The 13,096-nt window shown below is 39.9% G+C and overlaps 2 protein-coding genes across 2 annotated transcripts in view; one reads left to right on the top strand and one right to left on the bottom strand.

Moving 5' to 3' along the window:
* LOC113017443 (butyrophilin subfamily 2 member A2-like) overlaps positions 1-13,096 on the top strand; it is a 97,033-nt gene that overhangs the window by 71,788 nt on the left and 12,149 nt on the right. The window lies entirely within an intron of this gene.
* On the bottom strand, positions 5,444-10,038 carry LOC145422358 (high affinity immunoglobulin gamma Fc receptor I-like). The gene is given in 4 exon segments (XM_080293624.1): positions 5,444-5,835; positions 6,030-6,121; positions 9,228-9,402; positions 10,008-10,038. Coding segments are annotated over 4 exon segments (618 nt in total). The 3' UTR covers positions 5,444-5,515.

Here is a 13,096-nt window from a genome sequence, read left to right as displayed (position 1 = left end):
AGCGCGACAAACATTACCTGTCCTTTTATTAACTACACAAGTAGTGCTGGTCACAGCTGCTGGCTACCTGTGTAAGGCTGTCATGGGTCTGTAGCTCTGTCACCGTTTTAGGGAACATATTTAGTTTTAAAGTATTTAGAAACATATTTAGTTTTAAAGTAAGTTTCCGGGCTTTTCCTGCCTTTCTGGAGGGATTATATTTCACTAAAAAACGATGTAATATGCATGCCCACATAATTATGCATTATTATAATTATAATATATTAAAAAACACACGCTGTATTTTAAAGAACATACATTAAGAAGCAGATTATATTAGATTTATATTTTAAATAAGACAAAAGTTGGATTTTACAGCAGTAAAATGATTGTATCTCTACAGTTTAAACATGTAATAAGCTTTGCCCCTGCACAGAGTGGATAGTGAAACAAATGGAATCATCATAAATACATTATTTCATATTTATTACTTCCCCCTCCTCTTTGCTTTATTATTGTAGCTCTAGTAATAAATAATAATGTAAGGATTCTGAATCAGCACCGTGATGCCCATAGTATATACAGTATTCTGAAGAAGGTCTAAAATGTCACTGTGTGTGCGTGCATGTGTGTGTTTTATTTAGATGGATTTTTAAAAAAAATATTACTCATGATATAACATTGTGCAGACATGCCTGGTAAGGACATGAGGAGGAAACAGTAGGAGCTGTATGAGGCTACTAAAGGCAGGGCTATAACATTTTTCTGTCATCATTTTATTATAGATTAAGTGCTGGAGTTGTTAGGTGTGGATAATTAGATTATAGTTTATTGCAATAGCAAGTTGTGCCTTGTTCTCAGATAGACAGCAAGTGGAGAGTGATATATGAAATGATGGGATGGAAGGAAGAAGAGAAGCAAAGAGTGATTCACAGGCAGAGCCTAAATTATTTCTCACAGTTTTTTGTTGCCTTATGGTTCCAAGTACTGTCACCAATCTTTGCATTTTGTTATTATCTCATGATACTTGTTTAATCAGCTACCATCTCTCCTATGGACTTTTTAATGTCTACAGTCTCAGATCAACACAGCCCTGCCCTCCAGCACTATCCACAGCAACCCCTCAACAGCAACATTGTACCCATCAGGTAAAGCATCGGCTACGTTTGCTTTGCCTTGTTGCCCATATTAGATTCTTGATGAATGTGTGTTGTTGTTATTCAGCCTGGTTCAATGTGCCCCTTTTTAACTTTGAGCACCCGCCCCTTTAAACCTCTCTGCACAGCCCTGCTCTGTCATCATTTTAGGTGGGGGAACTTGCACAATCGGTGGCTGACTAAATACTTTTTTGCCCCACTGTATCCTCCCTGGTGAATTTGATGTGTTGGTCCACCAAGTTAATGTGATCCGTGAATTGTGGTACGTCCTGACATTTCATTACATTTCAAAAAGTCATTTGGATGAGTAATGACACGTTTCTCCCACTAAAATGCCATGTCCAGATGAACAGAATCAACTATCAGAGTTTTGCTCACATCATTTTTTTCTCCACACTTACTGTGTCCTTATTTATTTTACACTCAAGCATACATTACTAATAATGCAAGCACATCATATAATTACGTCAGCAGTTTCTTCCCAACATTAATAAAATATTAAAGATCGTGATAATACTCTGAAGGAATTTTTGCTCTAATATCATATATTTGCCTGTTTTTTTAATAATTTGAAAAAAATGTTTTATGTTCGCAAGTGCATAAATATCTGAAGTTTTATGGAGATGATTTGATGTGGTTATTCAGCATGTAATTAAAGATTATTTTTGATAGGTTTGTAGCTTGAACCTATTCGCTGGAATGTTAAAGACAATATAATTACACAGCAAGCAAGACACGAAGTAGGCGAAATTCTTCATGTTTCTCGTGCACGGGAGAGAACCGGACAGGCGCCGTTCCTTCGCTTGACCCCAGTTGCTCTCTCCGTTCTCCCGTACCACTGTTCTTTTATTGAGGTTACATGAATATGCATAGGTTCATTAACATATGACGTCTACATACACACAAAGAGTACCTTGCCTGTGTGTGTGTGTGTGTGTGTGTGTGTGTGTGTGTGTGTGTGTGTGTGTGTGTGTGTGTGTGTGTGTGTGTGTGTGAGGTCAAGATGTGACCCTGTGAAGACTCCCCAAAGCTGGTGCCAGGAGTCTAGCAGATCTATCTAAACAAAAGGCTCTTATACTTAAAGAGATATACGTGTGTTTGCTAAACCATATATCAGCAAGAGAAGATACGACCTCTCCTAGGAGGTGTGTGTGATCTATGCCAGAACACACTGTAGAGGAGTGAACGCACTCCCCTCTTCATGCTACACAGAGTTGTTACAGACCTCCTAGGATGAGACATTCTTTCAATCTACAAATGATTATATACTTCTAAGAATATATGGTTAAATATTTCTAAGCATAAATGACAATCAACAATACAAAACCTAACAATTTTCACTTTTGAAATCCAAAGTAAAAATAATATTTTCACAGAAGAACTCATAACTGCATCAATAAATAAATAAATAAATGCTAGAACTGATTTATGGTGTAATATGTCCAGTGACATCTTTATTGTCTGAGAAAAGCAAATAATTTTAGGAACACAGTAAACAAAATAAACAAACAAACACAGAAAAACTAAAGCATATATTTACATTGGAGAGACCAAACAGCCAATTCATAAACACATGGCACAACATAGAAGAGCCACCTACATGGGACAAGACTCTGCGGTCCATCTGCATATAAAGGATAAAGGACACTCTTTCGAGGATGCCAATGTTCACATTTTGGACAGAGAGGACAGATGGTTTGAAAGAGGGGTGAAAGAAGCCATCTATGTCCACTGTGAACGACCATCTTTGAACAGAGGCGGTGGTTTACGACACCAACTCTCTGCCATCTATAATCCAGTTTTGAGATCCCTTCCAAGACGCCTTAACGCCCACTCACACCCTGGGCCATCTGACCTCGGGAAATCACATGATAGGGTGGGATTAGTTTTTACAATGAGCTCACCCGAAACTCTGGCTGATTGTGACCTACACCCTTTTTCACACTTTGGCTCGTGTGATTAGGTAGAGGATCATTAGGGGGTCCATTGACCCTCTTGGAGGGTTACTCCCACAGGGTTTAAATCTGGGACTCTCCACCATTTGACCCTAGAACTGAAGAAGCTTCCCGGATGAGAGGTGAAACGTCTTCAAGCAACTTGAAGAAGTCCAGACGCCTATCTTTCCAAGCAACTTAGACTAAGATGTTCTAGCTTTACGGAGAGTTTTCTTAAAAGCAACAAACTATTTCTCCAGACTAAATGAAGATCTTCTAAATTTGTGACACGCCATTTCCTCTCCAGATTACGAGTCATCTGCTTTAGGCTACGTGTTTGAGAATTATACCACGGAGTCAGATACTTCTGATTTGAGGCCTTAGTTTTCACAGGAGCTACAGTATCCAGAGTCGTACATAGTGAGGAGGTAAAATTATTAACAAGATAATCGACCTCTGTTGGAGTAGCGTTCAGATAGCTGCTCTGCTCTGTGTTGGTATTGAAGATGATAACAGTGGGTGGATTATATTCTTAAACTTAGTTACAGCGCTTTCAGAAAGACATCTACTGTGATAAAGTCTACTCTCCACTGGTGTGTAATCAATTATTGTAAATGTAAATGTTATCAGGAAATGATCAGACAGGAGAGTGTTTTCAGGAAACACTGTTAATTGTCTAAGCCGCATGATAACTAGAGATTAGGGGTGGGTTTTGATAATCGATTTATCGATTAAAATCGATTCTGGCTTGGATAACGTGATATTGATTCATTAAAATCCTGAATCGATTTTTTTAATATTAATTTATTTTGCCCAAAACACCAGAATCTCAGGTTAAACCTCACAAAATTTCAACAAGCACCAAACAGCTAAAACAGTAAATGAGAGCAGGAACACGGATTCTGCACAAAGATGTAAACACAAAGCATGACCCGCGGATCAGAAACAGTGAGATGTTGCCTTTCTCACCCGACGGCACGGACACGGTCGGGGCTGAAAGCCGACAGCTCGCTGATTCTGATGTTTCGGCGGGTCCGCGCTTTGTGTTTACACCCTTTTTGCGGTGATTCTAAAGCTGTTAGTTTTATCTCTCTCCAAACAATACTGACTGAACCAGCAGCAATATATTCCCTTTTATTGTTGTATAATTAGTGCCCTTAATCTGATGACATATGTGGTACTTTGTTAATAGTCTTTTATTTATTGTCTTAATTTTCCTGTTTTTATTGTAAAGCACTTTGATGTACCACTGGTCTTTTAAATGTGCTATACAAATAAAGTTGTATTGTATACTTCAAGAACAATTTCCCGTCTAAAAATCTGTTTTCTGCATTATTCGCTTGCTTGTTACATACAAGTCTACCGTTGTTTACAGCGCTGTCGGCCACTGTTTTTTTCCCTTTTACTTACTTCCGAAAAGAAAACCTAATTTCTGCTGTTCAATGGGCTTCTGAACAAATGTAAACTTTTTGAAATTATGCAAAATGCAAAATGCTTAGCTGTGTCTGTAATAAAACCGCTGTAACTTCAGAGGTAACGTTCATATTTTGATTAATGGTTTTCTTTTGTTTTTGATGTACTGCAGAATATTTTTATAAATTCCCAGGCCAGGAAATCACCATCATGTTTTTCTGTGTTTTATCTTCAGGTACTTTGACACAAAGGCACCTGCTGTGATGCTCACGCCTTTGATAAAGTCTTGCGAGTGTCAGCTTCCTTTTTATAGATACAAAAATATGTAAATGTACTGATCTGAATTATAATATTTCTGACTGTCTGAGGCAAAATATCCCAGAATTAAATCGAATCTAATCTAATCGAATTGAATTGAATCGTGGATCGAATTGATTCAGGACCTTGTGAATTGGAATTGAATCAATTCTAGAAACCAGTGACGATACCCAGCCCTACTAGAGATGTGTAAATAAAGGTATAAACAAAGCTCCATAAAAATTAACTAGTAGCCTAAAGTACCCTTCTCATCCCCTGGAAACATGGGACTACAGAAGCAGACATTGCCTGGTGTTACAAAACAACCTCTTCAATAATACGGTGTCCACAAATCACATATAAAAGCATCACGCTGATGTCACTTTGATTGGGGGTGGCTGTAGCTCAGGCGGCAGAGCAGGTCAGCCACTAATCAGAAGGTTGGTGGTTTGATCCCAGGCCCAAATATCATTGGGCAAGATACTAACCCCATGTTTACCTGCTGGTGGAGGTCAGAGGGCCTGGTGGTGCCAGTGTCTGGCAGCCTCGCCTCTGTCAGTACGCCCCAGGGCAACTGTGGCTACAATGTAGCTTGCCATCGCCAGTGTGTGAATGACTGAATGTAGTGTGAAGCGCTCTGGGGTCCTTAGGGACTGAGTAAAGCGCTATACAAATGCAGGCCATTTAGGTATGTTCATAATAGACCACATATTGTTTTTTCATTTACACAATTTGTCATGAAGTTTTAAAATACAGTTTGGGTATAAAGTTTGTCTCTAATTTATTTAAAGAATATTGATGCATCTTACCTTCAACACTAAGCCAGCTCTTTGGTGATTCTCCACCATCAGCAATGCTACATTTGTAGAGTCCTTCATCAGATTTGGATACAGTGGGAGTCATTATGTTTCCTGATGAGCTGCTCCCAATGGAGACGCCATTTTTGTAGAATTTTGCAGTGTAGTTGGAGTTCACATCCTTTTTTCTACAATGCAAGGTCACGCTTTCTCCCTGCATCACAGGTTAGGCAGGAATCTCCAGGATCACATGACTCCCTAAATCTAAATGGCAGATAACAATTTTGTGTCAAAAAGTTTTTTGATTTCCTTTAAGTTCTCTTGAAATTGTACATACATGGATGCTTAAAAATGACACTGTGCATTACTGTAAGTGATGTACTGAACATAAAAAAACGAAATATGTCAATGCATGATTAAGTTGTTTTTTTTTTTTTTTCCCATGGACATACCAGTTACAGTGACATTGACAGAGTTGCTTTTTTGTATTCCTCCATGTTCACACCAGTATTCTCCACTGTCAGTTGATGGATATGCATTAATTCAATTGAATTCAATTGAATTCAATTCAATTTTATTTATATAGCGCCAAATCACAACAAAAGTCGCCTCAAGGCGCTTCATAGATACAGAGAAAAACCCAACAATCATATGACCCCCTATGAGCAAGCACTTTGGCGACAGTGGGAAGGAAAAACTCCCTTTTAACAGGAAGAAACCTCCGGCAGAACCAGGCTCAGGGAGGGGCGGCCATCTGCTGCGACCGGTTGGGGTGAGAGAAGGAAGACAGGATAAAGACATGCTGTGGAAGAGAGACAGAGGTTAATAACAGATATGATTCAATACAGAGGTCTATTAATACATAGTGAGTGAGAAAGGTGACTGGAAAGGAAAAACTCAATGCATCATGGGAATCCCCCGGCAGCCTACATCTATTGCAGCATAACTAAGGGAGGATTCAGGGTCACCTGGTCCAGCCCTAACTATATGCTTTAGCAAAAAGGAAAGTTTTAAGCCTAATCTTGAAAGTAGAGATAGTGTCTGTCTCCAGAATCCAAACTGGAAGCTGGTTCCACAGAAGAGGGGCCTGAAAACTGAAGGCTCTCCCTCCCATTCTACTTTTAAATACTCTAGGAACAACAAGTAGGCCTGCAGAGCGAGAGCGAAGTGCTCTAATAGGGTGATATGGTACTACAAGGTCATTAAGATAAGATGGGGCCTGATTATTTAAGACCTTGTATGTGAGGAGCAGGATTTTGAATTCAATTCTGGATTTAACAGGAAGCCAATGAAGGGAAGCCAAAACAGGAGAAATATGCTCTCTCTTTCTAGTCCCTGTCAGGACTCTTGCTGCAGCATTTTGGATTAGCTGAAGGCTTTTCAGCAAGATTTTTGGACATCCTGATAATAATGAATTACAGTAGTCCAGCCTGAAAGTAATAAATGCATGAACTAGTTTTTCAGCATCACTCTGAGACAGGATATTTCTAATTTTAGAGATGTTGCGCAAATGGAAGAAAGCAGTCTTACATATTTGTTTAATATGTGCGTTGAAGGACATGTCCTGGTCAAAAATGACTCCAAGGTTCCTCACAGCGTTACTGGAGGCCAAGGTAATGCCATCCAGAGTAAGAATCTGGTTAGATACCATATTTCCAAGATTTTCAGGGCCGAGTACAATAACCTGTTTTATCTGAATTCAGAAGCAGAAAGTTAGCGGCCATCCAGGTCTTTATGTCTTTAAGACATTCCTGCAGTTTAACTAATTGGTGTGTGTTATCTGGCTTCATGGACAGATAGAGCTGGGTGTCATCAGCATAGCAGTGAAAATGTATGCTATGTCTTCTAATGATACTGCCTGAGGGAAGCATGTATAATGTAAACAGAATTGGTCCTAGCACTGAACCCTGTGGAACTCCATAATTAACCTCAATGTGTGAAGAGGACTCTCCATTTACATGCACAAATTGGAGTCTATTAATAGATATGATACAAACCACTGCAGCGCAGTACCTGTAATACCTACAGCATGTTCTAATCGCTCTAATAGGATATTATGGTCAACAGTATCGAATGCTGCACTAAGGTCTAGCAGGACAAGCACAGAGATGAGTCCACTGTCAGAGGCCATAAGAAGATCATTTGTAACCTTCACTAAAGCTGTTTCTGTGCTGTGATGAGCTCTGAAACCTGACTGAAACTCTTCAAATAAACCATTCCTCTGCAGATGATCTGTTAGCTGTTTGACAACTACTCTTTCAAGGATTTTTGATATGAAAGGAAGGTTGGAGATTGGCCTATAATTAGCTAAGACTGCTGGGTCTAGAGATGGCTTTTTGAGTAAAGGTTTAACTACAGCCAGCTTGAAGGCCTGTTGGGGTAGCGTTCAGATAGCTGCTCTGCTCTGTGTTGCTACAGGGCATTGGAGATGATAACAGTGGGTGGATTATATTCTTAAACTTAGTTACAGCGCTTTCAGAAAGACATCTACTTTGATAAAGTCTACTCTCCACCGCTGTGTAATCAATTATTGTAAATGTAAATGTTATCAGGAAATGATCAGACAGGAGAGGGTTTTCAGGAAACACTGTTAAATGTTCAGTTTCTATGCCATATGTTAAAACAAGATCTAGAGTGTGATTAAAGTGGTGGGTGGGTTCTTTTACATTTTGAGAGAAACCAATTGAGTCTAATAACAGATTAAATGCCATGTTGAGGCTGTCATTTTTAGCATCTACATGGATGTTAAAATCACCCACAATAATTATTTTATCTGAGCTCAGAACTAAATTAGATATAAAGTCTGAGAAATCAGACAGAAACTCTGTGTAAGGCCCAGGTGGACGATAGATGATAACAAGTAAGACTGGTTTCTGAGTTTTACAGCTGGGGTGGACAATGTTAAGCATTAGGCTTTCAAATGAATTAAAAGTCTGTCTTGGTCTTTCATTAATTAATAGGCTGGTGTGAAAAATTGCTGCCACACCGCCCCCTCGGCCTGTGCTTCGAGATTTCTGGAAGTTAGAATGACTCGGGGGTGTTGATTCATTTAAACTAACATAATCATCCTGCTGCAACCAGGTTTCTGTAAGGCAGAGTAAATCGATTTGTTGATCAATTATTAAGTCATGTACTAACAGAGACTTGGAGGAGAGAGACCTAATATTTAATAATCCACATTTCACTGTTTTACTCTTTGGTTCAGATGTGGATACTGTATTGTTCTTTCTTTGTGATTGTTTATGTTTAATTTGTTTGTTGCTGGTTTTTAGTTTGTTTTTTGTCTTTTTGGAAGCTGACACAGTCTCTATGGAGATGGGTGTTTGGGGGGGGTAGCAGGAGGAGAGAAGCTGCAGAGAGGCGTGTAAGACTGCAACTCTGCTTCCTGGTCCCAACTCTGGATAGTCATATTTTGGGGGGGTTAATAAATTTGTCCATATTTCTAGAAATGAGAGCTGCTCCATCCAAAGTGGGATGGATGCCGTCTCTCCTAACAAGACCAGGTTTCCTCCAGAAGGTTTGCCAATTATCTATGAAGCCCACATCGTTTCTGGGACACCACTCAGACAGCCAGCAATTTAAGGAGAAAACATGTCACTCCTGGTCTGATTGGGGAGGGAACCAGAGAAAACTACAGAAAACTATTAATAATTTTGCAAGGTCCAATCGATGTTTCCCAGGTTGAAGTACATGTTCTAACATCTCCATTTATCTTTTTCATCACTCTCCATCCAGTCAGCCCATTTAGCCCTTCACAGCTGATAGTGACAGATTCTGTTTGAAAGAACTGCTGCCTGTTTGGAACAACTTGAGGAAAACCTGAATCTGAGACAGAAAATCAAATAAAGACTCAAGAAATACAGAACAAAATAGTTTCAAACTTAAGGTTATTGCATATGTGCTACTTCATGTGTATTGTTGTCTTTATTTTTTCTGGGGTGGCTGTGGCTCAGGTGGCAGAGCCGGTCAGCCACTAATCATAAGGTCGGTGGTTCGATCCCAGGCTGCCTCCTGGCTGCATGCTAAATATCCTTGGGCAAGATACTAACCCCATGTTTGCCTACTGGTGGTGGTCAGAGGGCCTGGTGGCACCTGTGTCCAGCAGCCTCGCCTCTGTCAGTGCGCCCCAGGGCAGCTTGCCATCGCCAGTGTGTGAATGACTGAATGTAGTGTGAAGCGCTTTGGGGTCCTTAGGGACTAGAAAAGCGCTATACAAATGCAGGCCATTTACCATTTTTCTGATGAACACAAATGTATACACATCAAGCATCAACACTTTTATGAGATATATCATCTGCAGCAGTTACAAATTTCCATAATGAATACATGCAAATACATGGGAACATTTTGGATATATCAATTTGCCCTTCAGTTCATGCATGTATTTTTTTATTTTTTTATTTTTTACAAAAGGCAAGGTCAGTACTCACAAAGTCTGATAGTAAGAAATCTGACCTCCATGTTGCCTTGCTGCTCACTGCGTGAGTGTCAGACTAAAATGAGGATATATTCTTTTGTAAGAACTTCCTCTTCCTGTGGTTCTTTGTAGTGACTGGGGCCCAACATGGTTTCATTTCAATCACATGTGATTGCATAAAAAGATTCCTGCAACCTACTATATGTTCAGTTTCTTGAATTTTATGTTCAATCTAGATTTTGATCATTCAGCCTATTCTTTTAATTAAGTTCTCAGTAGAAGTACTGTGTAAGATAGATAGATAGATAGATAGATAGATAGATAGATAGATAGATAGATAGATAGATAGATAGATAGATAGATAGATAGATAGATAGATAGATAGATAGATAGATAGATAGATAGATAGATAGTACCACCCAATTTCAGTGTTACTCACACATTGGTTAGTCACTCTCAATGATCACCAGTTGTGTATAGTATGGAGTTTGGAGACCCCTGCGTATTGTTGTTAATATAACATGGAAACAATCAACTCATTATTACTTTAGAAGTCCAAAGAGAACTGAACTAAAGAACTTCTGGTACAGGTATGTGTGGGACTGATGACAAGTGACAACAGCCATTAATTCAGGTGATAACATCTGAAATGAGTAAGTAGTATGCACTGACTGATTCAGTGCATTTTAAAGCAATTATATATGTAAGTATGCAATTGCTTATATAACTGCTTATATAATACAAGGAATTATATTCAGTTCCTTGAGTTTTTGTGCTTTGTATTACTTTTCCCCTTGTTGTCTTGTAAATGTATATTGTCTGAGTCTACCCTTGTCCTTTGTTATAGAGTGCCGTCTTATTTTATCTTTCCCTGAAGTTTGCTATGATTTGGATTCCTAGCACTTCCGTTACCTGAATTTTTGTGATTTTTTTCAGTATTTACAGTTTTTCTCAGTCGCTTTGGTGCGTTTCTCAGAACACCATTAACATTTGCACAGCAGTTAGTGCATTTCCCAAAACAATTAGTGCAAACTGCAAAACCTAGTGGATAGCCCGCAAAAGCACGTCACATGCACAGAATTGATTATCCATACCGCAAAAGCAAGTATCCATGTCAATGAAACTGCCAGTGCCATCAAAATGAAAAGTCTTGACACCATCTTTATGAACAAGATAGTCAAATGGCATTGTCATGTTTCCACTATGACAGTTTATAATTTCAGTGTTTCCCATTGCAAAAACAATTGGTGACACCTGAAAATGCTGACGACAGCACTATGGCCTACCTGTACAGCCATCTGAAATGTGCAGTAAAGTCATTGTAGATGTTATGGGAGTCTTGGGAGTAACTGAGACACTGAATACGTACGTTTCACATTTCCATTGTGTAGAAGTGTTTGTAATCCTACAGAATTGTGCAAAAGAAAAATATGCTACAGTCACTTGTTCACTGTAGAATACATGTAAACATAAAATCACCCATTTGGTAGAGCTGTGCACTAATGTGAACAATAAACAGCACATGTAACAGTACAGTAAATCATTCTGGCACATACAGACGTTCCTGTCTGTCTGGCCACATATTTTCATCTACATCACAACAGATGTTATCCCTCGCAATGCAGCGAGGAAAGTATCTCCTGGAGTGGCGAATCCATCCTCTGCAGGACCCTGCTGTGATGTCGTCACATGCTGCATCCATGGCTGCTAGCAGGGCCATTTGCTCATGTGGATGCCGGTCATAAACTTTCCACCTCCAGGCAGAGAAAAACTCCTCTATTGGATTAAGGAATGGGGAATATGGAGGGAGATATTCAACCAGAATTCTGTCATGTGCTGCAAACCACTCTCTGACCTGATGGGAGTGGTGAAAACGGACATTATCCCAGACAACAACATACTTGCTGAGTTGGCCTCCACCTCTCTCATTCTCAGGGACTAGGTCCCTGTAAAGAGTGTCTAAAAATGTCAGGAGATGTTGGGTATTGTATGGACCAAGAAGGGGGATATGGGTGAGGACGCCGTTGTCTGAGATGGCTGCACACATGGTAATATTCCCTCCGCACTGACCAGGGACTTCAGTGGTTGCCCTCTGTCCAATGCGATTTCTTCCACGCCTTCTGCCTTTGGCCAGATTGAAACCTGCCTCATCAACATATATGAATGTGTGCAGTGTTTCCCTGGCTTCCAGCTCCAGTACACGCTTTAGAGAGAGACAGAAATGCAATGTCACAATATGCCTGTGTACAGTAACAAACAGTAATGCGTGCATTTGGTAAAACACATTGTAGAGTATGTGCTGTGGAATTGCAAGTGTACTGCATGAAACTATGAAGTACTGTAAAACAGTTTGCAGTGCAGAACATAGAAGACCAGCTTTACCTGCACATACTGGTGACGGATCTCCTTCACCCTGTCACTGTTTCGTTCAAATGGCACTTTATACAATTGCTTCATGTGGATTTCATTCTTCTTGAGTACTCTGTCAATTGTTGAAATTGAAACAGATTCAATATTGCCAAATACCGTGTAATTCTCTATGACAGCGCTTTGTATTTCTCTCAGCTTTATTGCATTGTTTGCAATGACCATTGCACAAATGGCTTCTTCTTGCTGTGGGGTAAAAAGGGGCCCTCTTCCGCCTCCGCGAGGTTGTCTTACAATCCTATGTGGTGCAGAGTGGACTTTTTGTGAATTTGCAAATACAGTACAGTAACATGTGATGTGTCTGAGATGGCACAGTACAGTACAGTGTATTACTGTTTGCATACCTGTTTTCCCTACGGAATGTTTGAATGATTGAACTGACAGTAGTTCTTCCAATATTGGGTTGCACCCTTCGACCAGCCTCCTCCATGGTGAGGCCGTGATTGACAACATGGTCCACAATTGTAGCCCTTATTTCATTAGGAATCCGCCTATATCTGCCTCTTCTCCCTCTTCCCCTTCCCCTTCCTCCCCGCATCCTCACCCCTCTTCCACGGTGCTGACCTTCCATTTTGTGTCACAGAAGTGTAGAAATGGTACACACTAGCTCCTGCGCAGTTTATATATGCTTGCCAATTGGGGATTCACAGGATTCATCCATAATTGACAGTGAAC

This window comes from Astatotilapia calliptera, chromosome 3 (assembly GCF_964374335.1).
Source record: "Astatotilapia calliptera chromosome 3, fAstCal68.1, whole genome shotgun sequence".
Classification (NCBI taxonomy): Eukaryota; Metazoa; Chordata; class Actinopteri; order Cichliformes; family Cichlidae; genus Astatotilapia; species Astatotilapia calliptera.
Note: the sequence above shows the minus strand (reverse complement) of the source record. Positions and strands in the feature narration are given on the sequence as shown.